A 25,657-nucleotide genomic window follows, 5' to 3' on the forward strand; every position below is an offset into this window, starting at 1 on the left:
CTTTAGTCCCCACACATCTCTTACAGTTCTTATCTTCCATCTATGTTTTAGCTAATCCTTCCACAGCTCTCAATTCTGATCCATTTTGCCTACTCTTGTTTTCCATTTCACTCTTATAATTTACATATTTCTCCAGGTATTTAAGGTTGAAGTGGTTTTATTTTACTTTAAGTAAAAGCTTCACTCACACATACGTGAACGTAACCCCCTATTACCATTAAGTTTAGTGAATGTGCTAATAGTCTTTTTCTTCCCTTTATACCCTGGACATCCAGTGTTGTGCAAATATACACAGCATATTAAAAAGCACTCCCAGTGTGTATCTAGTAACTTTTCAGCTGGATTTCCTACAGAGTTTTTCCACATATTCCATGTTGTGTTTACCATTTCTGATCCAACGACATTTTTCCTTTTGGAATCTTGTTCTTTCCCTTTCCTGAGTTTTTCTTCTCCTAATCAACTACTTTTGAGGGGTATCCATCTGCTTCTCAGCTCTCTGAAGAAACTGCACAGAGGGTCTTTTCTTTACCCTTTTTCTTCTACAACTCTCACCTATAAATTCAAAAACCTTGGTGCATCTGCTAACATTTAGATTCATTCTTCTACTTATTCCATCCAAATCAAGACATCTCATCCCTGTTCTACCACATTAGAGATCTTATAATGAAATCAAATTCATTATGGCTCCTCGTCCCTTGAAGTCTTTCACTGCTTGCTTCTTTGACCAAGGACATCATCCTGCAGGCCAAATTTCAGCTGCCATCACCAACACTCCTCTTTGCACACAGCTTACAGACTTTTTTTTTCTTTATAAAAACACCTGAAATAGCCTTTCTTTCCAAACATGAAAAATTATTTGGCATGGAGACTTCAGGTGACATCAAAACTTCAAGACAATGAAGGGCTCCTCTCCCAAAATCAGGTATTTTTTCATGTTAATTGAGGGCTTAGAATCTTGAAACTTTCTGGAGCATCCGTGATTAGATACCAAATTCCTGTTTATTTTAATTAAAATTATGGCACATTTGTTCAAATAATTATGAAACAGTCTTGAGCCACAACTTTGGTTCAAGTACGTAATTCATGGTTTCACTACAAGCAGCACAACTACTGGAAATAACTTTTCCTTTTGATAAAGAAAACTGTGCTATATTAACCCTCAATCAGAATGCTTCTGAATCTGCAATTTGATCAGTCTCCCAACACATTTCCTTGCCTGTTAGACCTCTTAATCCTTCCACCATTTCTTTGTTACAGAAGATAGGTATCTTTGTTTCCACTTCTACAGGCCACAAAGCATTATCCCCAAACCTTGAAAGTTGTATGTTATCAACACTCATTTGTCAGCCCATGTCAGCCTTGACTACCTGCTTATATTCTGAAATACAAGAAGCATGTTTTTGCCCTTATTTTCCTCCTCACTACCATGCTGTCATCTCATTCCCTTTCAGAAGTCTTTTGAATGTCCTCTTTACCCCAGTGCCCACAAGAACATCTCTTACAGTATTGAGACTGCCAATATATCCAGGCTAGCAATGTACCCAAATAGGTACTGAACTCCCCCACATATCCATCTTCAAACTTTTTGTACACTTTGATTGTGTAAGTATTTTGAAACAAACTTCATGTGCCTTATTTTCAGGACACCTGAAATAAAAAGGTCCTTGCCTGTGACCCCTCAGATTTATGATACTGCAAATACGTGAGTACTGAAGCATCACAGGAGACACTAGTGTTTTGTTTTCTTTTTGCTACATTTGTAAGAAAAACTCCACTCTTCTGAATCTTACATCAGTATGCTATCCAGAATCTCATAGATTTCCTTGGATGAGGAAACCCTGCTCCTTAAGTACTTAGTAACTGTATTTTATACTAAACAGACTGTTGTAGTTAAATAGACAGTACTTAAACATACTCAGTAAATCTTCTAGCCAGGCTATTATCATCACCTCCAGAAATGCTTTAAAAACAAAGTGATCATCTATGTACTTCAGACCACTGAGTCCTACTTTCAAAGAAATGTTTTACTGCCCTAAAACAGATTACTATGGCTATGTGAGAAAATTTGAAACACTTCTCCATTTCATCTTTATTATCAGTTTGGTTTTGGTTTTCCTGAATTTATTAATCTGGCCATGATGAATCCAGTGAATGAAGTTAACCCTTCTCCATTAAACACACAGGTAATTTAGGTGATTAAATTACAAATAATTTTACTCCCATAGGTATGTAATAAACTTGTAGGCTCTGCAGTGAAAAAAGTTCTTTTTCAATCTGGGTACCATGGACTAGAGGTTAAATAAAGCAAATACCAGTAACTCATTTAATATGTTTTGTTTTCACTAACACTGAAGAGTGTACCGAAAAGTGGGGGGAAATAATCTAATTTAACTCATGTCACAGCATCCTTTGAAGATAATGTCATGAAACAATTTTTGTTGGATGCTGAATCTTCCTCCCATAAGTTTCATTATTTATACTCACAATGTAGTATATGAGAGGAAAAAATTAATAGAAAGCAAAGCACTTAATTTCTATAAAGTTATCATAAATACATGAGAGGATGGGAGAACAGACCTTTCACAAAAGTGTTAAAATGTGCTAGTGTGATTTGTAAGTGCAGTATAGTAATTATAGAAGATAATTTTGATGTATAAAAAAACCTGAAAAGTGTACCTTACAGTGTACAGTTAAAATATTACTTAAGCACTGCATTTTGTAATTGATTATTCACTCGCTGTTTGCATAAAGAGATTAATGTGTGGAAAAACATTCTAATGAAAATCTAGTATCACTCAGAACCACATTATACTATGTTGAACTCGGAACATTTGTTCACAGGTAATCTAATACTTGACTGCCACTAAAATAGTACCAATTCATACAACTTAAATACATCCATAGAAAACCACTTAAACACTTCCTCTTTGGCCTTTATTAGCAATATTTTTTGACATATCTACTTTATAGTAGTCCCATAATGTTTCTATAATTTGTTTCCAGCAAACTAAATTGTTGCCCTTATCCACAGCAGGCATAGTGTCCAGTCGATACTCCCTTCCAGGTTTCCTATGCAAGAAGTCTACTTTCTTATCTTTTCATTTATCACTTTCTTCTCTCTAGTATTATACTGATTCTTATTTCAGGTTTCTCCTTTCACTGGATGACTGAGGTAGTAAAATTACTCTGATTATGAAATCACAACTAGAGTCAGTTCACAACTTTCCTTCACTTCGTTTTACTGAAAGAACAAAAATTAAATGAGTTTATGTGATATGAAGCTCCTTTTCAAGATCTCCCCTCCAGAAGGGGAAGTGAATGTAAGAATAGCTTTAAAATAAAAATACTTATGAAATTTAGGACCCGTTCCCTAGCACTGTATTATTCAATGAGGAAATACTTGGAATTCAACAAAAAGTTATTCTTCAAAAAAGAAACCAGTTGACTGCAGACATATGACAGGAATGACTTAAGTTTGATCTGATGACTAACAAAGAACAATTGGAAGTTTTGACCACATTACAGCAGTGATCCACATCACTTCATATTACTTCTGACATATAAGACAGCAAATTCTAACCTACAACTTCTGTAACAGTTTTATTTGTCCCCAGATAGAGTGACAGTCATTCAACCATTAGGATCCCACCCATACATATACTGAAATATGAATAAAAAGAATAAGTGGAAAAAATAAAACAACCCACAAACTCACACAAACTTAAACCAGAATTTTGCTATTTCTTTAATTAGACTATTCCTACAGGTTGGCTTTATGAGAAATCACTTTCTCCTCCCCTCATCTTAGTGAAACCAAAATATCTGCTTTCAAATACAATTCCTCTCAATCTGCTCAGTGAACCCAACCAGGTCTCCCTTATTGTGGCCTTTCAGTACTTAAGGGGGGGCTGCTTATAAGAAAGCTAGAGACACTTTTTACCAGGGCCTGTAGTCATAAGACAAGGGGCAATGGTTTTAAACTGAAAGAGGGTAGATTTAGATTGGACATAAGGAAGAAATTCTTCACGATGAGGGTGGTGAGATACTGGAACAGGTTGCCCAGGGAAGCTGTGGATGCCCCATCACTGGAAGTGTTCAAGGTCAAGTTGGATGGGGCTTTGAGCAACCTGGTCTAGCTGAAGATGTCCCTGCTCATTGCAAGGGGGTTGGATTAGATGACCTTTAAAGATCCCTTCCAACCCAAACCATTCTATGATTTTAACAGTGATTTCTAGCTGTAAGTGACATGAATTGGTTACTCCCCCACCCCAAGGTAGCAAGGAAGATTTATCCATATTCTTAGATTTACTAGTATCGTCCTCTAGAATTTCACTTTTCCAATATATTAGTTTGAGTCAGAATTGAGTGATCCTTAAATCTTTTTATTTGTTCTTAAAATAGGAATGTGAAGTTTTAGAGAGAAGAAATGCAACTTTATTTGCAAAAATGTCCTTAGAGGTGTACATTAACATGTATGTTAACACATATTATTTGCAGTCTTCAGTTAATTAGAAGTCTCAATTCACATTTCAGTAGTACTATCATTTATATTGCACTGATTCAGGATGGGAATTCAAATGCATTAAAGAAACAGTGATTCCAAAAGAGTACATCTTTAGCTACTCACTATAACAGTATCACATTAAACATCATGGATTCTCTAAGCTTGCTAGCACAATAAATTTAAAAGTAACTGGTATGATCCTTCACTTCATATAGTCACCTCCAAAAAACCATTTAAGAACAATGTCAGTTTACAATAAAAACAAAGGAATGAAAACCAGACTTTCACCAGGGAAAGATTTTCATGTCTTTCTCTTGTTGCACAGAACAGGCAGGTACTACCTAAAGAGGTTAAATGTTTAGCATAAACGTCACAGAAAATAGAAGCATTGTAATTGCATCTGAAGTCATCCTTAACAGTATTAGGATGAAGGAAAAAAAAATGGGGGCAAGAGGGGAGAAGGAAGCAACTATACGCCCAAGATCAATGATAAGAAAAGCATATTCCTAAAGGCAAAGCTCAAGACACACACAATCCTTCCACAGCAAATACCATCCACTCACCCCCAAAATCTTATTTGGCTCTAGAGTCATAAAAAATTCAGTCAAGAAAATCCAGAACAAGCCAGAAATAGCATAATAAAAAAATTACTGAATGACAACCGTTAGGAAATTACTTACCATATACAGGAATACCTGTGCACAAGCTAGAATTTTGTATGCAAGCATAACAAATGTATTGTTTTCTACAAAGTAAAATTTTGGTATGGAGCTAAACATACACATAACAAGTCTTCATAAAAGAAGGCACTTGATAAGATGCATTATCTCCAGTTTCAACACGTCTGATAAGGAGTAAAAAAAGGCATAAATTAGTACTTTGGTTTTTTAAGTGAAACTATTCAGGAATAAAAGGCTTAAAAAATTGGGAACTTAAACACACTCCATTATTGCATCCTCACAGGATGTTTCAGGTATCAAAGTTGATATCTTATAAACATTCTACAGACTATAACGAGAGGTTAGGATTGAGGTTTTAGACTTCATTTTACAAGTCTTCCCAAGATTTGCTTCAACCTTTCCTAGATCTCAGGGATGCTTGCTATCAAAACTTTTTATTTAACACTAAGACAAAGCCTTTAACAAAGCTTTCATTCAACAAAAGTATTACTCACTGAAATCAATTGGTGCTAAAAAAGAATCAGAGCATTGCAACTGAGTTTGAGATCTTTAACTCAATGGCTGTAGTATCTCAGTAGCAATGGCATTAAATTTCTTTTATGGAATCTTTTATGCTAACAGAGCACTTCAATTTGAGGTGAAAAAGTCTTTGAGTTTAAGACAAGCCTTAAAGTAAGGTCAAGTCAAGTCAAACAAGCCAACAACATTTCAGTTTTCTTTAGAACACATAAAAAAGGAGATAAATACAATTTTTAGCGTCATCTCCAAATCACATGCTAATAACATTTACATTTACCCTGAAGACACTTCAATAGTTGTAAGCCAATAGGACGAACTAAAGGATTTTGAGCTACCTAACAGCATATACGTCTTGTATAAAATGCAGGTTTGGAAAAATAATTTACCAAAATCCAGAGGATGGAACTAGTAATATTAGAAATTCAGGACTATGAGAAGTTAATTATGCATGCATGTGCTAGATACCAGTAGTGGAAATTAGGTATTAGTGATAAGATCAGACCAAACCATAACTAACTTCTGTATCACAAACACTAGCTTAAGGACATAAAAAATGAAGAAAACATGAAATAGAACTGTGAGTGTCTCTGTACTAAGCATCTGTAGCAGAGCTGTTACAGGCATCTATGGGAAAGAATTAGCAAAAAACAATCTCCAAAAATCAAATGAGATCTCTAATTTGCAAGCACTTACTTTCGTATGGCTGATTACAGTGCTAAAGAAGTGAACCTTGGTATATAATTACCACTACTCTGAACATCAAAATCAAGAAAAGCAGCATAGATATATTACACAATATAAGAACAAAAATTTGTTGATTTAGAGAAAATAATTATATTCTTACAGGACGCAACCAACAGTCAGTGTAAATTCTCTACATTAAGATTCATTCTGCATTGCGTTTGCAATCATTATTACAGGATACATGTAACTAAACAGATCTGTATAAATGGAATAATTCCTCAGTGCTTTTTCTTCTAACATGCTTAATCTGAGTTAAAACACTTCAGAATATTATTTTGAAATTATTCTTAAAAACTGAAACCTAAGTTTCAAGCTTGCATTAATAAGCACCATAGCCACAACTGAAGGAAAATAGTTCACCACAGAAAACAGTTACACTCAGCTGCTGCAGCCACAATCTCTCTGTACTGTAACAGAAACAGTTATGCACTTTATTTAGTTTGTTTTCACACTTCAGGACTCAAAGGAGTTGAAGCTGTCATCTCAGTACTGCAAGGAAGATACGGAATGCTGGAGTAAAAATAAAACATCTCCTGTGTCAAAGAAAAATAAAGCAAAAGAAGCAGTAGACTTGCCTATTCCTGAATCAAACAAAAGCCACTTTTTTTATGAAATAAGTGCCACTCAGATGAGACTAAATCTAAATTCTACCTCCAAAGCACTTCTATAACATTTTATTCATGACTACGAAAACTTAGTAATGCTGTAAAAAAGGAATACGTATATTCCATAAGTTGAGAAATCGCTCTGAAATTCGTATGTCAATTAGGCAAGACAGATTTACCGTTTTTTCAAAGCCATGAGCTCCACAGGGCCAATACACAGACCCTACATGCACCTAAGGAGCAAATGAAAGTTAGAAGTCAAGCAGGTGCTCACACAGTAAGATTGAACATCTTGTGTGATGTACATTGTTTTTTAACATAGGTATCTTCAAGTTTCATAAGACAAATTTCAGCATCATTGTTAATTCAGTCTAAACTAATTAGACTATCTTCAATGAATCAAGACTGTTTCCCTTATCTTTTGCTCATATTTTCAGAGTCCTTCATGAATTTTACTGTTGTACTCTGGGGGTGGGGCGGTGTTTGAAGGGAGAAGTTTAAAATACGTACATTCAAATGAAATTCCACTGCAGCTGAGATACTTACCTGGCCAAAGCAGGAACTGGTACTCCTCTTGCTCGAATAGATGGTTTTCCACGAACTACTGGAACTTCTGCATTTTCTGAACCACCATTTAAATATGTTAATTCTTGAAGCTGTGCCTGTCTGATTTCATCGTTGTAGTCCTAAAACAGGGGGGCAGAGTGAGAAAAAAACCAAACTGTTCAACCACCAAGTTAGTATCAGCAAACACTGATCCTGAAAGTTTCCTTTTAAAAAGCTGAACATCCCACTGAAAAAGTTTAATATGCAGAATAATACTATAGGCATATTATTCAGACAAAAATTTCTAAAAGAGTTCTACATATTAATTACAATTTTTGCTCAAGAATGATTTTCTTTCCCATTGCATAGTACCTCCATGTAGCATTACCACTTAAAATGCCAATGTTAAAATGCTGCAGATAGAGGGGAAAAACAACAACAAAAAAATCAAGGCCCCATATTCTGAGCTGAGATCTGGTTTGTAGTTCCAGCTGTAGAATGAGTGTGTTCAAAGCAGGAAAAATCCCATTGCCTGGTGTTGCAAAGCAGTAAAGAATAAATACACTGTTGAGAACAGCGCCTCACAAAGAAGGAATAGATTATAGATATCTACACTTTTAAAACCAGGAGTTAAAGAAAGAACAAACAAGGAAATTAATTCTATACACACATGCACTATTATCTAATAAAAAGAGCTCCAAAAATTTCAATTTTACAATATGCAACAGTAAACAAGCTGAAGACACATGGCTTGTTTCTTATTGTGCACAGATCTCTCAAGGTCTATCAAAAAGAAAGCTGAGGTTATTTACATGGAATTAATATGGTACTTCTAAAATACACAAGAGCCTTTTCAGGGACCTTGAGCCAACCTCCAAAACTAGCACATCACATAGGAATAAAACAGATACAGCAATGAACTCTTGAGCTATACATATTTTTCTATCATTTTTCCTTCACTTAAAGGAAGTCAAAGAATGCACCTGTAAAGGTGAATCAGAAAAATAAATATTTTACTCAACGTGTATGCATACAAACTAAGTATCGAAATATTAATAGGTCCTCTAATAAGAATGAAGTGATACTTCTGATATAACAGCTCTTATCTTCTGCTAAGCCTCCCATTTCAAAGGAGGAAGGTTTGTAAAATGGGAGGTATTTGAACAATTCAATTACAAAACAAAGGATCTGCATCTCTTATTGAAAATCTGAGTATTACATTTATGCACTAGGCAAGTACCAAAAGACTGGCGGGTAGCCTTGCATCAGACAACTCTGAAACGTAGCTCTGCATTGAAAGGAGGTTAAAACTTTATGAATTCAAAGATCTCAAATTATCCTTGAAACATTTTGCTTCCGCTAGGCTTCCACAAACTGAATAACAAGAGTTTTCCTTTACATGCCATTTCTGAAGATAGTGTTTAAAAAAATGGCACTATAAAGGCATTTTGTCCAAACTGTCTTGAATAGGCTCTGAAATTTAACTCAGCTGCCCATCTGAGATCATCCTTTACTTAGCAGCAGAAATCAACCAGCAAACAAGATGAAGAGAAAAGTCTGGAAGACTGAATCAATGGTTTCAAACTGCGTAACTGAAGCTTCTGAGAAACAGATTTCATTATAAAACAGCTTGGACCCAATACACAGCCAAACCATCACAGGGAGTAGAATAGAAACAGGCAAAATGGCCAACTACTGTACAGAACCCCACTTTGTATTTGTCTTTGTTGCTGGACCAGAACTGGCTACAAATGCAAAATTCAGTGCAAGGTATGTATGGAACAAAGAACTTCAGTCTTGAAACAAAATGCTCATGAGTTGTTAAAACTGTACCACAAAAAATACTTAAGTCTCAAAGTTCTGACAGCATATATCAGAGATGCCCTTTAACTTCTCCACAAAACATCCTCCTCAGAATTGGGCTCTAGAAAAATACCTTTGATCATCATTTGATATCAGTATCATTTAATTTCTTAGAAACATGCTTAGGTTGCCACTGTACACGTTGGGTCCTTTTTCTTCCTAAAGATTTCTCATTTTCCTGTGGCAGGCTACTAAACATACCAGCAGCCTTAGTCATAGACAAGGACTCCACTGCACAAAGGCACAGAACAGAAGATACGGTCCTTATCACATATGCCAGAGGCAGCAGGAGGATACAGCGTGAAGGGGCAGTACAAGGAAGCCGTCATAAGCAGCGGTGTTAATCCATTACACTCTGAAATGGATTCTTCAATTAAAAATAACAGATGGTCAATTTATGAATACCCACTGCTGGAAAACAGCACATTTCAAGTCAAATTGAGGAGACAATCTCCTCCTCACCTAGAACACAAGATGGACACGGAAACCCTTTAGACTGCACTCCTCCCCTGCACAGTTTAGGCAGAAGCAACACTCAAATTTCAGTCAAATGCTGCTGATTAATTTCCAGTGAACAGAGGTACTCTCATTTTAGGAATATTGCCCATCGTGACTGACTACAGTCTTCTCTGAAGATGGAGGATGTTTTCTTCCATGGGAGTGACTACATCATCAAGATACATGCAGGACATTTTCTCCCTACACAGAATTACTTGCATGATCCAACTAAGCATCATTCTTTTAGATGTTATCTGCTATTTTCACCCAGCCCTGATCAACACACCAACAGCAGCTCTCCTAACGATCATCTTTAACTTAAGACCTTATTCCAATTTATCATTCAAACTATTAGTAAAAAGATTTTTTTATTTAATGTTAGGACAGATCCCTGCAAAACCCTATGCAGTTTTGCAAAACAGCCAAGCAGATCTTTATCCTGGCATTGAGCAATAGTTATCAGGTTTTCCAGCCACGTTTATATACACACACCTTACAGTTATTTGCCAGCTTGCTTAAGGAAAAGTGTGAGTTTCCAAAGCCCACCACCTCTTCCAAATGCCACTAAATGCTATTTCATCACCACACCTTACAAACTGAACATACAGGAGGCAAGGCAGACTACAGGAAAAACTTGTAAATTCTGCTCACATAGTAAACTGACTGCTACAGGTTGTCCTCTCAAAGGTCTTTCTACACTTTGGTTTAAAGACAAGGAAAACAAATAACTTGGGTAACCAACAGCAAAGGATAATTAATGCTGTAGCTGTCAAAAGAAGAATGACTGCCACTACTCAAAAATTAAGCAAAATAGACTAAGAAAAGTCCTATCAGCCAAAACTGCAGTAATCATGGTATAATACAGGACCCAGGGGGAGGTGAGGGTGGAAGTACCTGGCTTTTTGTCCTAACTGACAGAAGTAATTCTGGGATAAATATCAAGCACAACACCCACCAATCTAACAGTCAAACAGACTGCTGACCAGAGGATCTGACCAGAACAAAGGGACTGGCCAACTTATCACAGAATCATTAAGGTTGGAAAAGACCTCTAAGATCGAGTCCAACCATCAACCCAACACCACCATGCCCACTAAACCATGTCCCTAAGCACCTCATTTACACGTCTTTTAAATACTTCCAGGGATGGTGACTCCACCACTTCCCTGGGCAGCCTGTTCCAAGGCCTGACCACTCTTTCAGTAAAGAAATTTCTCCTAATGTCCAATCTAAACCTCCCTTGGTGCAACTTGAGGCCATTTCCTCTTGTCCTATCGCTTGTTACTTGGCAGAAGAGACCAACACCCACCTCGCTACAACCTCCTTTCAGGTAGTTGTAGAGCGCAATGAAGTCTCCCCTCAGCCTCCTCTTCTCCAGGCTAAACAACCCCAGTTCCCTCAGCTGCTCCTCATCAGACTTGTGCTCCAGGCCCTTCACCAGCTTCGTTGCCCTTCTCTGGACACGCTCCAGCACCTCCATGTCCTTCTTGTAGTGAGGGGCCCAAAACTGAACACAGGATTCGAGGTGCGGCCTCACCAGTGCCAAGTACAGGGGCACGATCACCTCCCTGCTCCTGCTGGCCACACTAGTTCTGATACAGGCCAGGATGCCGTTGGCCTTCTTGGCCACCTGGGCACACTGCTTAAAGGAGGACAAAGAAAATATACTTGAAGTCAGAAGCCGCAATTCTACCTGCAGAAGACAGGTGAGAGTCAAGGCATCATGATAAGCACAGCCAAAAAAACTTGAGTCAGAAGGTTTTACGTCTTGGTTTGAGTTATACCAATAGTTTAAAGGAAAGTACACCACTGCAGCTGCTTGAGGCTGAACTTCAATGCAAAGGTGCTTGTTCATGGATCTAAAAAGATCTGAGAAGAGAGGCTAAGGCATTTTTGCTATAGTCAGCTACTACAAGGATATTTTGCATCCTACATTCTAGCACCAATTGCTATTATATATTCAGGCCTAATCTGAAAACTGAACAATGACCATATTCATAACTTAGGAGCAGCATCTAAAGTTGTTGGAAGGTATGGTTAGCTTACATTGTAAGAACACAAATTAAGATCATAATCATATATACTGATAGCAGGACTTCTTACTTGAAATAAAACTGATCATTTGCTAAGAAAGCCACAACAGACCTTATAGGAAATAAAAATCAAGTTGCATTTGGCAGCAGTTAACCAAATGGTAGTTTTGGAGAGGACAAAGTGGCTCCTTATTGCATCCTGGAGTGGCTGCTGCAAGGGGGGGCAGGGAAGCAGAAAAGATTAAGGCATTTAGAACCATCCTGATAAGATTACATTTGAAAAGCCAAAGGGAAATTAAGACCATGTTGGCTTGATCCCATAGTTCAGAAAGATTATGTAGCATCAGTTCAGCTCAGTACAATAAAGATGCAGCGATCAAAAATTGAGACGGAAAAGTGTACAACTAATGAATGGAATTGCTCATTATCAGTCTGTAATTCTACTGGCTTAACAGCAGTAGAGTAATGACTAGGTTTGATAAGCTTACTTCATTTATTATGACATTAGGTGAATCAAGTTCACTGAAGAAAAATAAGATCTCTGATGAAGGGGGCAGGGGAATCAGATATATCCTTACTTCCAGTGCATGCAAAAAGCATTTATCAAATTGAGCATATTTTAATCTAAAAAGAAAACAGCTGTTTGCTCACTAGAATAGCCAAGAACTTAATTCTCCCTTATCTCTTCACACAATCAAATCATGTAAATACAGTAACCTCTGACATTATGACAACCCAGCATTCCTTACAAATATGCTGTTGAATATCCTCTACCTAATCAGTTAGGATGTTTGAACAGTAGTATGTTTATTTACCTCTCTATATACATCAAGACAAAAGCTATTTGGAACCTGCAGTCAGAGTTAGGATGTGGTGCTTGCTTCTTTATAGTAGAACATAATGCTCAGGACATTTTGTGGGGGGGGTTAACTGTCTTAAGGTGCATCCACAGTGTGTTATTTCACATCAGGATGCCTCCTGATGATCCTTACTTACCAAGTTTTGGTTCACATCATGGAATAGTATTGGGGCATATGAACTAGTTTTCATTCAGACAAAAACAAGCCAGAAGAAACACTCAAGGAGCACACAATTAACTCCAGTCACTTGGGGACTTGGTTTCATGGATCTAGAGTTAGCACAAACTAAAATCCCCAAAATCCATATGGTAGTATTGTCAGGTCATCAGCACTAGCTGCTTCACCCTAGAGTACAGCTGACAGTTCTACTCCCAACAGGCTGTAGCAGCCGTACAACAGGCATCCCCAACTGGTCCTGAACACAGCTACGCTGACTATACTCCTAAACATTTACATGCTGCTGTCACTCAGATACACACCTCAGTGAAGTTTCCTTAGCTAGGTCTCCCACATTTCCAAGATCTGACACTAGTCAAGAATAACACTTGGATAACATTTTCAGCAGTAAAAATAAACAGAAATCAATGCACCTCGAGGATGCTTTCCTTTCTATATTGAGTCATTTGATAACCAATAAAAATAGAAGAACTTCACTGAAGAGCTAATACAGTTAGGAACTTCACATACAGGAAGACCACCTCAAATAGTCTTCTTAAGAGAGCTTGGACTGTTCCAAGCAGTTTAATCTCGCAAAACAATCAAGGTTGGTCCTTACATGAGAAGCAAATAAAGGAATCTTCTATCATTGGAAACCCTGCAACATCAGTGCCTATACATATCCCAAGCCTACTGTACAAACTTATACTGGAAATCACATCTCATTTTACACATCCATACATCGCAAGTTGAAGAATACACCAGAAGACAAATATAATCCATGTATCACTAGCTTTGTGAGAAAAATGAAGCCACAAGATAAGATTTTATTGATTCTCAACACTGAACACTAAACCAGGATTATGGGTGGGAGCAACACCACAGTTTCAAATTTATTCTTAAACAGAACCCTATGCTGATGCTTCAGGTGTACCAAGAACACAGAAAGCCCTACCTTAAGCAAAGTTATTTTTCCATATTTTATAGCTTTTTACAATTATTTGTAAACTTCAATACTTTGCACATGACCAGTTAAGCAAGAATACGTTGCTTTTTTACTATAGGTCATATCATGAGGTGAGAGTGTATGTGGACAGTTATGCATTCACCCAATAACTGCCTATATCAGAAGAGTATTTGTAAACATCATCACCTCTTTCACAGATGAAGGAAATTAAGCAACATGACCTGACCAATATCATACAGCAAGTTAGTTTTAGAGAAAATTTCTCACTCAAGACTACCAGAATTCTTATGAAAAAAATTAAAATACTAACAGGGATGAGGAACTTCTTGATTTCTTCCAGTGCATGTCCCATTCTGGCATATGCTTCTGCCGGTGGAGCAAATACTTCAATTAAAACATGCAGGTCATCATTTAGGTGGAAGTACTTTGCCTCTCCACTTTTTCTCAACTCTTCCTCCTAGGAGATAAGAAAGAAGTTGTTTTTTTCCCCACCTTCTTATTTTAAACATATTGTAACGCAAGTGTTAAAGTTGCTTCAGAGGCATTTGCACATACTGTTTACTCATGTTCAGATGTCAATAACTAAAAAGTATAAAATTACATATTTTTCTGATACACTTCAAACCAATCACGTTGCTAAAATATCAGAATAGTATCAGTTTGCCTATCAACACTAAGTGACTAGTAATACACAAAATAAGACCCATCAGCTTCTGCTCACATACAGAAACTGTAGTACAAGGTTTTCCCAAGTGCACCAGTTTCACATAGAAGACACTGAAAAACATAAGTGAACTTGAAGCCTCTTTTCTCAAAAGTAGTCTTTAGAAACAGGTTTGATCTAATACTCCACAAGAGCAAGATTCTTTTACCAATATTACTTCAATCTCTTAGTATTATTGCACAGCTCAGATACTTCTTATTTATTTTCTGTTCTCACTGAGATTTCTACCCCATGAGTACATTCTTCACAGAACTGTGTTACTTGGACATGAAACTAACAGTTCAGCATATGAGACAAGAGAGGAGGACATTAGAGGGGGAAAAAAAAAAGAAGAGTTCACTAGCTATTTCAGAACAGAGTTTATTTCTTTTATTCTGCTTCACCCAACCCACTTCAACATGACTGAAAAACTATGATTTCAATGCAGTGAACAGAGCTCGGTTCTCTCAAATACTTGCATTCACATGCAAAATGTTCACAGACCTAAAGGACATTTGTTAGTCTCAGATAAGCTCCCTGCCCCACCATGTGTGTTTGTGACTGGTGCATTCCAAAAGACTAAGCCACCATTAAAGATAGTTTAATTGTATTACCAGATAATATCATATCAAATTCTTAGCAGTTCTGCTATCTAAAAACCAAAGCCCTAAGAATTCTCCCCTGCTGCTTATTGTATTTAGCAAGCACCAGGTAAGTACTTCATCCTTTAGATTACTAAAATTATATAGTTTCAATGATAGTTGAAATCTCCCCCACACACACGCTCCTTAATTATGGGTTGAGGTTTATAAATGACAACCCGTTTCTGCTTCTCATAAATAACATTCTTGTCAGACTTTGTGTTTGACTATGGGGATGTTTAAAAAAAATCAACAGAATCTAGTTAACTGTTAGAGCATCCACAGCAAGATTATTAAGAGGCCAGAGTCAGCAGGATTAGACTTCGTCAGCAAAACCATTTTCTTGTCAATACAAATAACAGACCTTAGAAATAGGAAGTAAACTAATATAAACATTATACCTCAAACATTTAGTTTTAATAGGAACTGTTTCTCACTTAAATACTTAAACACAGTTATTCAAGACATATGAACCCATATGAACCATTATCTAGCACTGGAAGCTAGATATTTTCATCAGTGGAGTTCCCCGTATACTTCATTTTTTAGTATATACATGCTATCAAGCATCTCCTGTCCCTTTTTTTAAAGGGGAGAAAAGATCACTGTCCAGTTAAATGTACAGAGAACTGAGAATTAAGACAATTCATTTCTGTGGTTATCAATTAGCCTGCCTGGTAACAGCAACAAGCAATTGAAACGTGTCAATTTCATGTGCAGTGCCTAGTGAAAAAAGGATTCCAATCGGCAATTTTAACAAAACATACAAGATATTTCAGTGCAGGTTGTTCTAAAATCATTCCCACAAGCAAGCTTTTATTTTATCCTTTCTTCTTGTTTCACTTGCAAAGTTTACTTTAATTTTTTTTCCCTATTCTGTAACATGACTTGGCAACACACTATTCACAGCTCTTAACAGCACACAAATGAGGAAGAGCTCATCCACCGTGGCCTACATCTCCCAACCTTGGGCACACATTAAGCATTTCAGGCTTTTTTATTCCCCATGATGACCAACACAAAAGCCCAGCTTGCTCCCATTCCAGTATCCTTCACTGGCAGTATTTTTAGCTCCCACAAAACCCTCTGCCTTCCATTACTTGACAGTACATACATTGGCTAGGCTGGCCTGGTCCATGTGGATGCTGCGGGGCTGGCCAGAATAGAGAACTTTTTTCCTCCTTGACTGCAATGGAGATTTTTGAGAGCTGCTGAAAGGATGAAAGTAAAGCAGATATGGAACAAGGGAGCTAAAAGACAGCAAGGTGGCCACTTCCTTTAGTTTTTTTTTTAATCTATCCTTTAAATCTCGATTTTCTCACACAAAATCTATCACACCCAATGGCTCATGGCTTGGACAAGCTTGTCTTCAGTACAGACACGTCCCTGCAGTACTGCACTCTGGGAGCCTTACGAGAAAGCTCACCATTTGCTTTGTACCTTGTGCTCTTGTATTTCACCCCTTCGTGGTCCAGAACAAAGCAGAGTGCTAGCACAGATTATAAAGCATAGCAGCACAAGGCATCTGGCAATATGCCTACTAAAGACAGTTAATATACTTTGCCCTGTATTCTGTTGTACCTATAGACCCTGTTGCTTTTCCTATTTGTCAAGCCACCAAGAACCAGACACCAGCCCTTAGAACTACTGCTTTAAATCAGTAGTTGAGTAGCAGTATTTATCAAAATAAATGCTCATGGTACTGTCCATTTTCATCTTTACTACACCACCTTTGATTTAGGTTGTAAGTTTTTTTAGGTACTATCCAATACCTCTTTTTAATGTTACCTTAAATGGAATTTGGCTTCTGTCAGATTTTCAGTACCATTCAGAATACTCCAGTTGAAAGGCCTGTACCAGTCTCAAACTATTGATAATACAGGAATAACCAATCGGGATGGAAGGCTTTATTTTAAATATTATTTCTTCAGATTTGCAATACAAAAGCAATCTTGTCATGCAATAAAGAAATTCTGAAATGGGTCCTTTTACTTTTTCACTCTCCCATAGACACATGAAAACCTGAATAGTCTAGCAGAAGGTATGTCTGCATTGAGCAATGACTCATAAAAAGCCAGTGAAGTGACAGCACAGCTTGAAAAAATATGCAAATGGAAGAGGAGAATTACTGAATTTAGATACTGCATAGCATAAGTAAATGTATGAAATGGTTCTCCAGATGTTGGCAGAAGAAACAGAAATCCTAGATTGATTCCAGAACTCAAGTTTTCAATGAGTAAAGAACAAAGATACAGTGAAAACACTTTCCTGAACATGCTCTTTTTACACCCAGGTCTCATTATCTAAATTAAAGTGAGACAGAATCCTGTGTTTCCTGTTTTATATCTTTCCCTAGAAAATTTAGAGAAGGTAATTGTGTTCTTTGCTGTATTTTGTCAACCTTTCATATCAGTTCGCTTTCTTCCACGAGTCTTTGAAGTTCTCTTAAAGCAAAAAAAAATGAAGTATCTGGAAGATACTTCTAGAGAAGTCTACAGAGCTTACTGCCACTTTTCTTCAGGAAAGAGGTAATAAATCATACATTTAAAACTGGTAATGTAGCAGGTGTACCAATATACAAGTGTTTAGAAACATCTGATCCAGATGTTAGACAATCTGATCCAGAGCCTCCAACAACTGGTTCATCCCAGAATCTGTTATCACCATCAATAAGCAGCATACACTGACTCGTTTCTAGTGTCAGCAGTCAAAGATGCTGCAATAAACTTGTTAGAGACAATAGATGAGATCCCCAGCTGTTTTGTGGTGCAGATTTGGCTTCAGTGTAAGAGTACCAATTTATATCAGCTGAAAATTTTTTTGATCTATGATACATTACCACAGATTCAGTCTCAACTGGATTTTCCAAGTAATGCAAAACTGGTCACACCTGGGAATTTGCCAGCCTTTCTGACCAGCAACTTGTTGACACCAAGTAATTCAATGCTGGGCTTCTCTCCAGCATAGACCACTATTCTTTTTCATACAAAATTCCAAAGATTTTGCTACCTATAACATTGTAACCAGAATAGTGCTCCAAAACTGATTTTTTTTTTCCCCAGAAAATTTTTAAGTTACAGTTTATGCCTTTGAACATCAGTATGTTATATCACCTATGCACTTCTGAAAACAAGGTTTGCTCTAACTTCCCGATCACCAGGAGAACACAATATTGTTCAGGAGATTTCACTTTTATCTGACCCTTAAATAAATCAAAAAGTCAATGAGAGTTGGAAGAAAATTCCATGCAATCGCAATTATACTTTTGAGTCAATTCCTTCTGTCCTACAGGATGCAAAATAGTAGGCTAGGAACTTGTGGCTTGGTCAGATAACCCACTGGAAAATCGGGAGAAGCAACCACACTTGAACAACTGTGATAGACAAGTAATGCTTGGAGTCACAGATGCAATGGAAAGGCAGTTTCTCCCCCATGTGTCTTTCTAGGCTGGTATGTCACCTTGGTTCACCATCCATAATCTCTACATTGTGCTTTGCACATTGTCAAGGCAGCAATGAAATTGCTCGTTTTGGCACCTGGATTACTGGCAAATAGAAAAAGTAATGTACTCTATTTACCTATTATTCTCCTATAGGAGCAACTCAGGCTTCTCTCCATATTTGAAATATTATATCAAACAGGGCAAGAGTGATGTACTTCATTATTTGTCAATACCACACTAAAGTCTCAACTAGATTTTCCAAGTAATGCAAAACCTGGTCACACCTGGGAATTTGCCAGCCTTTCTGACACCAAGCAATTCAATGCTGGGCTTCTCTCCAGCATAGACCACTTTTTTTTTTCCATACAGAAAAAAGCTCCATAATTAAGGTTCTCTTATTTGCTCATTCTCTGGACAAGTTTAACACAGTAGTTTCAAAATGCTATCCAAGAATGTATGAAGATCAAGGCAAAAAGTAAATTACTTGTTAATGAAAGAGATATGGTTGAAACAATTAGTATATAGATAATCTACATGAAAACCATGTCTTAAGTTCTCTTATTTGGTTAACATACACAACTCTCCACATACAGAGTCTCTGGCTTGCTGAACAGTGTCCCCAAAGAACCAGGGATGACTGCAACCTGGTTTAGGTTATTAGCTGACAGGATCCCTTTGTAGCACCAGTACTTTCTTGCATATATTCTTGCATATATTCTGTTTCCAGTACTCAATTGAACCTGCAGGATCATTAATGGTCTGCTTTAGTTCTGAACAATGCTTTCTGAAGGACTGTCCCAAATAGGTACATACAAGCTATTCCAGCTGTATTATTCCAAAGTATCCAACTGGGTCCTCTATTCTCCCTTTTAAAAACCCAGCCAGACCCACAATGACAGGAACCTTACTGTTTCTGAACTCACAGATTAATTGTATTGAAGTTTTCTGTGAAAAATAGCTCTCCAACCTGTAACAACTTTATTAGCCACTTAATTTAAAACCAAAAATTTACTTACAGTTTTGGCTAGCATCTCAATCAAGAAAAAGTCAAATAAAAATTTAAACAATTACATCATTACCAAAGGAAACAAGAGAAGTTCAAATTATTGAAATGTAAGCCTTTCAGACTCTTCCCCAGGATTCTGAGATTCAAGTTAGAATCTGAACTCTTCAGCTTGAGCTTCTGCTTTTAATAAAACAATCTTTTTTATACTGCAGAGCCGTTAGAAAAACTCAGGGGCCTTTCTGCTCCACAATGCATCATATTTTGATATAGAAACGTAATCCAGCAACAGAACAATGTCAGTTTGACAGGTTCCACAAGAACTGAGAAAGTTCACCAAGTGTCATTTAACACAGTATTTAGAGCCTTACTTTGTCATCCTGGTTTAGTAGCAAGTTTAGTTTATATTCTTGGGGTTTTTCTAGTTGAACTGTCATATATCAAGTTTGCAGTTTTTCATAACTAATTGTGTAGCACTTAAATCTTAAGGTTGCATTATCTGTATTATGTATGATACAACAGCTCTCATTCAAAAATCCATTTCATATCCTCAAACCTTTATTATATTTTTATAAACATAATTTATATTCATGTAAGTTATATTTAATAAATATTTTCAAGAAGGAATTAAGAGTTCACTTCTGAGTTGTACAAAAAGTCATTTATGGGCTCTGATCAAGTTCTTGATAAACACTCTATAAATCACGTAACATTTATATTTTGCTGATGGAGAAATGTGCTGAAAAATATATAGTTTAGGAAATTTAGTAGCCAGCCCTCTAAGTCACTCTTCCATATTTATGTCATCATCAGTCTTCATAGCACACAGTATTTTTACGTTTGTGATTACATAATCACAGTAAGATTCCATTGGAGGCCTATAAAACATGGTATGCTACAGGCAAGAAATAAGTCCAGTGTTTTAATTTGTATCATTAGGAATGCTCCAATTAAAAAAATGCAGCTTGCCAGACAGGTGACATATGCCCTCACTGATGTACATTCATCTGTTACAAATTTAGTCAGGGATTTATTTTGGTAAAGAGTGAAACTGATTAGTACAAACACCTATCAACCTAAAGGTTTCTCTTCTGCTGTCTGGTTCGGCTCTTGTAATGGATACATCCACTATAACCAAATACTTCCCATAGAGACAATTGCAATTTGTCAACTGCTTAAGCTGCATAAGTCAGCCCGAGCCGAGAATTTTTTTTCAGTTGTATTTTATCTCCTTTCATCAGCTATTTTTCTTCTTTGTCTAGAAGTGTTATTAAATTATATTGAATTTAAATGTTAAATGGTATTTTATGTGAAAATGTTTGGATCTATTTATTAGAAGTCAGGTTCCTCCAAAACTGAGAACACTGCCATGTTCACTTGGGCATGATCTTGTACAGCTTGTAAGAAGTAAATCTAGAACATGCCACTGGTAATGCCCCACTTACATCCCCAAGGACCGCAGTTTGGCGGGGTCTAAGTACAACTCATGATAGCCTCAAAATACTCAGTGAGAACAGACTCAGAGAAAAGAGACTCCACCTGAATCGAACCAATATGAGGATATCCTATGCTTTTTATTTGCTCCCTGATTTTTGTCATGGGGTTTGTTCACCTGCCCGAAGATTTTTAGGAAAAAGTTATGAAATCCAGGTATCGAACACTGCACTAGTATATTCAGGTCTTACCTTTGTCTTGTCCCTCATAGAACCTTTTCCCAAAATAGACATTTTTGTCAGTGTTTCTTCCTGTAAGCGCTTTAGAGAATTGCCACGTGGACCCAAAAGTTTTCCCACAAAGTTGAACTGCAAGAAAACAAAAAACCATTAAGCTCAATGGATTTTTAAGCATAAATGAACAGGCAAAATAGAATATTATGCTGAAACAGCTTTTCGTTCTAGGTGCAAATAAGTATTAGATCATAAACTACACAGTCATTAAGTCATCAGGACAGTTAGCAGCATGTCAGTAGCTCCACCAGGTGCCAACAGAAACATAGAAGTATCTGAAGTCAAATAGCATAAGAGAACTTCGTGTTTATCACATTCAACACTGAAAACAGATGTGCTCAGACTGCAGTTCCATTTTTAACAATTGTTACCAGATACATAAACCATAAAAAAAAGAGCTGGCAGCAATCTCGGATACAATACCAACCAAACAAAGCTCTGAAGAAAAAAAACCTCTTAATTGCCTTACCCTCCTTTGAAGATTTATGAAGTAATACAGCAACTCATATAATATACGCTACACTAAAACACAGAAACAGACAGGGAATTAAATCTAGAGAGCATAAGCATATAAATCCAGTCCCAAACAAGAATCAACACTCAAGATCTTTCCAACTACCACTCAACCCCCATTACCACTAAAGTTTACCAAAACCAGTTGGGGTTCACAACCATGGCATTACACCATTAAGATAACTAGGAGGAATAAAGTGGTGAGCCACAAAAATAAAGTAAGACAAGGAAAACCCAACCATTTCATGGAAAACACCAAAACATAGAGCTGGTGCTCTTTCAGCCCAGAAGGTGCTTTAGAGGGAAGTAGGCTAAAGAAAATAGGTATCAAAAATCCATTCATAAAGGTAAACAAAAAGGAAGAGTCTGCCTATTGTCACTTCAAGGACACAAAACTGGACTTAGTAGAGCTAGGAGGTGTGAAAGTTCTCATGAGCACTGCTCCATAGGACATATATTCCCAATCACACATACCAGGGAAAAAACTGTGTGCATTCAACAGTCCACTTTCATATATCACTGCACTGTATTTTGGAAGGTATATAAAATTTGAAGGTTAGTTACAGAGAAGATTAGAGGATTCACTTAAAGTATGCAGACAACTATTTTAGTTGGGAAAAAAAAAATCACAAAAAAGAGTTGATAACTTAAGCTACACTTGGAAGTTGGCATGGAATGCTGTAAACACTTCCTGAAAGGAGTAATTTATTCCTATATTGGATTTACATGGCAAGGTTTTGGTAGCAGGAGGCTTCTCACAGAAGATGCCAGAATCTGCCCCCATGTTGGACAGAGCCAGCCCCAAGACAGACCCAGCACTGCTCAAAGCTTGGCCCACCAGCAACATAGAACCTATATGATAATATATTTAAGAAAGGGTAAAAACACTGCGAAGTTGAGACAAGTGAGAAAATGTGAGAGAAACAGCCCTGCAGACACCAAGGTCAGTGAAGAAGGGGGAGGAGGTGCTCCAGGCGCTGGAGCAGAGATTCTCCTACAGCCCATGGTGAAGACCATGGTGAGGCAGGCTGTCCCCCTGCAGCCCATGGTGGAGCAGATACCCACCTGCAGCCTGTGGAGGACCCCATGCCAGAGCAAGTGGATGTGCCCTGAAGGAAGTTGCAGCCCATGGAGAGCCCATGCTGAAGCAGGCTCTTGGCAGGAGCTGTGGCCTGTGGAGAGAAGCCCACACAGGAGCAGGTTTTCCAGCAGGACTAATGACCCTGTGGGGGACCCACACTGGACCAGTCTGTTCCACAGCATACAATCCTTTAGGAAGGGACCCACAATGGAGCAGTTCTTGAACTACAGCCCATGGGAAGGGCCCACATTGGAGCAGTTTGTAAACAACTGTATCCCGCAGGAGAAACCCCAGGCTGGAGCAGGGGAAGAGCATGAGGAGAAAGGAGCAGCAGAGATGAAGTGTTATGAGCTGACCACAACCCCCATTCCCTATCCCCCTGTGCCACTTGGGGGAAGTAGGCAGAAGAGTCAGGAGTGAACTTGAGCCCAGAAAGAAGGGGGGTGTAGGAAAGACATTTTTAGTTTTGTTTTATTTCTCACTATCCTTCTATTACAATTAATGGCAATAAATTAATCTTCCCCAAGTCAAGTCTCTTTTGCCTGTGACTAACTGGTGAGTAATCTCCCTGTCCTTATCTCAAGCCACAAGCTTTTCATCTTACTTTCTCCCCTCATCCTGCTGAGGAGAGGGAGTGGGAGCAGCTTGGTGGGCACCTAGCAGCCAGCAAAGGTCAACCCACCAAAATTCCTGTCAAAATAATACTGCAATCGAGATTCCTTATCAACAAACTACTGTTCAGAAATATTTACTAACCCCAATGAAACTTTTTAAAACCAGGATATTCACACTGTTGGAATCTAAAGTGACACAATCATGTTAACAAAAAGATAGTTTTAGGCACAAGTAAAATATAGTGATTCTAAAGAGCAACCAGGCTTAAACTACTTGTTTGTGGCCTCAAATACATGAAACAGTTTGTAAGTTCTTGTTCCTCTACTATTGTGTCACTAACGGGCCAAGATGGGCTTCTTTGATCTCCTTATTCCTCTGGAGGAATTTGAAAACACTTCACAATGGGGTAGGAGCAGCTCAAAATCCTTTGTTGCTACATTGGAAGTGCTGATGGAAAAAAGGCCCAGCTGCAGTCACCCAACAATGCAGAAAGTTTACAGCTCCTGTTCACCTACTTCAGCTTTAGACAAAAAGAAATGCAAGCATTAAAAGCCTACTAAATATAAAAATATAGTTTTATTCCCCTTAGTGCTTGCAAGTTCAATTCCCAATGCAGACCTGAGTTAGAACCAAGACACAATTGAGCAAATTGCTTATGGATGACTATAGTCCACAGAAGCTATTAAATTTAAGACCTTGCATGAACTAGTCTTTTCTGAAATTATCAGGCCAAATCTCAAGAAATCCCCAGCCAATTTCTTTAAGTTTGTTTTATTAGATATATTCCCTTTTTTTTTCTTATAGGTCCTAAGATACAGTTAAGGAAAACATTCATCAGAAATAGGTTGCCCAGCAAAATGGTAGAAATCTCCCTTGCTGAGAATACTCAGGACTCAGGGCCACTGATGAGGCCTTGAGTAATCTAATTTACAGTCACTATTTCAACAGAAAGTTGGACCAGATGTTCTCTAGAGGTGCCTTCCAACTTGGACTTCTGATTTTATTATTTCTGGAGGTATAACCGCAAGGAAAGCAAACAAATTGAAACAATTCATAACAAGTCTGAGCTTCCAGAAGTCAGTAACTCCTTGTCAACAGTTTCCTTAAATAAAGGATCATCACTTATGAACAGGGAGTTCATAGTTAAGCTCAAATGAAAGCTTCATATAGTGGAATACCACATCAATTTTTCAAGCACTACTTAAGGTTACTTATGTTTACTTTAGAATATCCTTGTAAGTTATTAGGAACAAAAATAAACACTACATACATTTAAAATGAGATATTTTCCATTTACAGTAAAGTATGCTGAAATTATTTCAGAATGTTGAGTACCTGCAGTCTGATACAGTCAAAATTTCTAGCAGTAATCTTAGTTAAAATATTCAGACGAAATTTTACTCAATTTTTGACAGCAATTTAGGAGCAGACAAGCATGTATTTAACTATGCAATGCATAGCTCTGAATATCACTTCCTAACTGGAACAAACAACCAGCTGACAGTTAAAATACAAACTACAAATCATAACAAATGGAAGTGCATACCTGCAACAAAAGTGAAATCCACTTTGTATGTAATCAAAGTAACTAAAAGGCTTCAGTGCTCAGGGAAGACTTGGGTGTTCCAAAGCACATTTGTTTACTCCAGCTGTATTGTTTATTTTAATTAAAGCCAAATAGTTTAATATGTTGTATATATCTAAAATTTGACCTACAAAACCTTAATACCACCAAAAGTTATCTTCTCAAAACCAGAAAATCTCTAGTGCTAAAGCTAGACATTATGGTAGCTGCACAGATGACATGTTCTAGACACATTTAATGAACATGAAAATGTATTAGCTGTATCCTGAGATCCACTGACCTATTCTTTCCTGTGCACCGAGGCTCCAAATATTAGATTTGACAAGTCTGAAGCATGAGAAACCTGTGCTGCAAGTCTGAAATTCTGCTGAT

General features: G+C 37.4%; 1 protein-coding gene across 4 annotated transcripts in view; it reads right to left on the reverse strand.

Annotated features, from left to right (window-relative positions):
* KHDRBS3 (KH RNA binding domain containing, signal transduction associated 3) overlaps positions 1 to 25,657 on the reverse strand; it is a 104,965-nt gene that overhangs the window by 40,494 nt on the left and 38,814 nt on the right. For all 4 annotated transcript variants that reach the window (XM_075141121.1, XM_075141119.1, XM_075141120.1 and 1 more), the window contains exons 3-5: positions 21,450 to 21,566; positions 14,286 to 14,432; positions 7,599 to 7,738 (exon numbers count right to left, since the gene is read on the reverse strand). In XM_075141121.1, the coding sequence (XP_074997222.1) occupies positions 7,599 to 7,738; positions 14,286 to 14,432; positions 21,450 to 21,566 (404 nt within the window). The remainder of the gene's footprint in view (positions 1 to 7,598; positions 7,739 to 14,285; positions 14,433 to 21,449; positions 21,567 to 25,657) is intronic.

Source organism: Calonectris borealis, chromosome 2 (genome assembly GCF_964195595.1).
Source record: "Calonectris borealis chromosome 2, bCalBor7.hap1.2, whole genome shotgun sequence".
NCBI classification, from domain to species: Eukaryota; Metazoa; Chordata; class Aves; order Procellariiformes; family Procellariidae; genus Calonectris; species Calonectris borealis.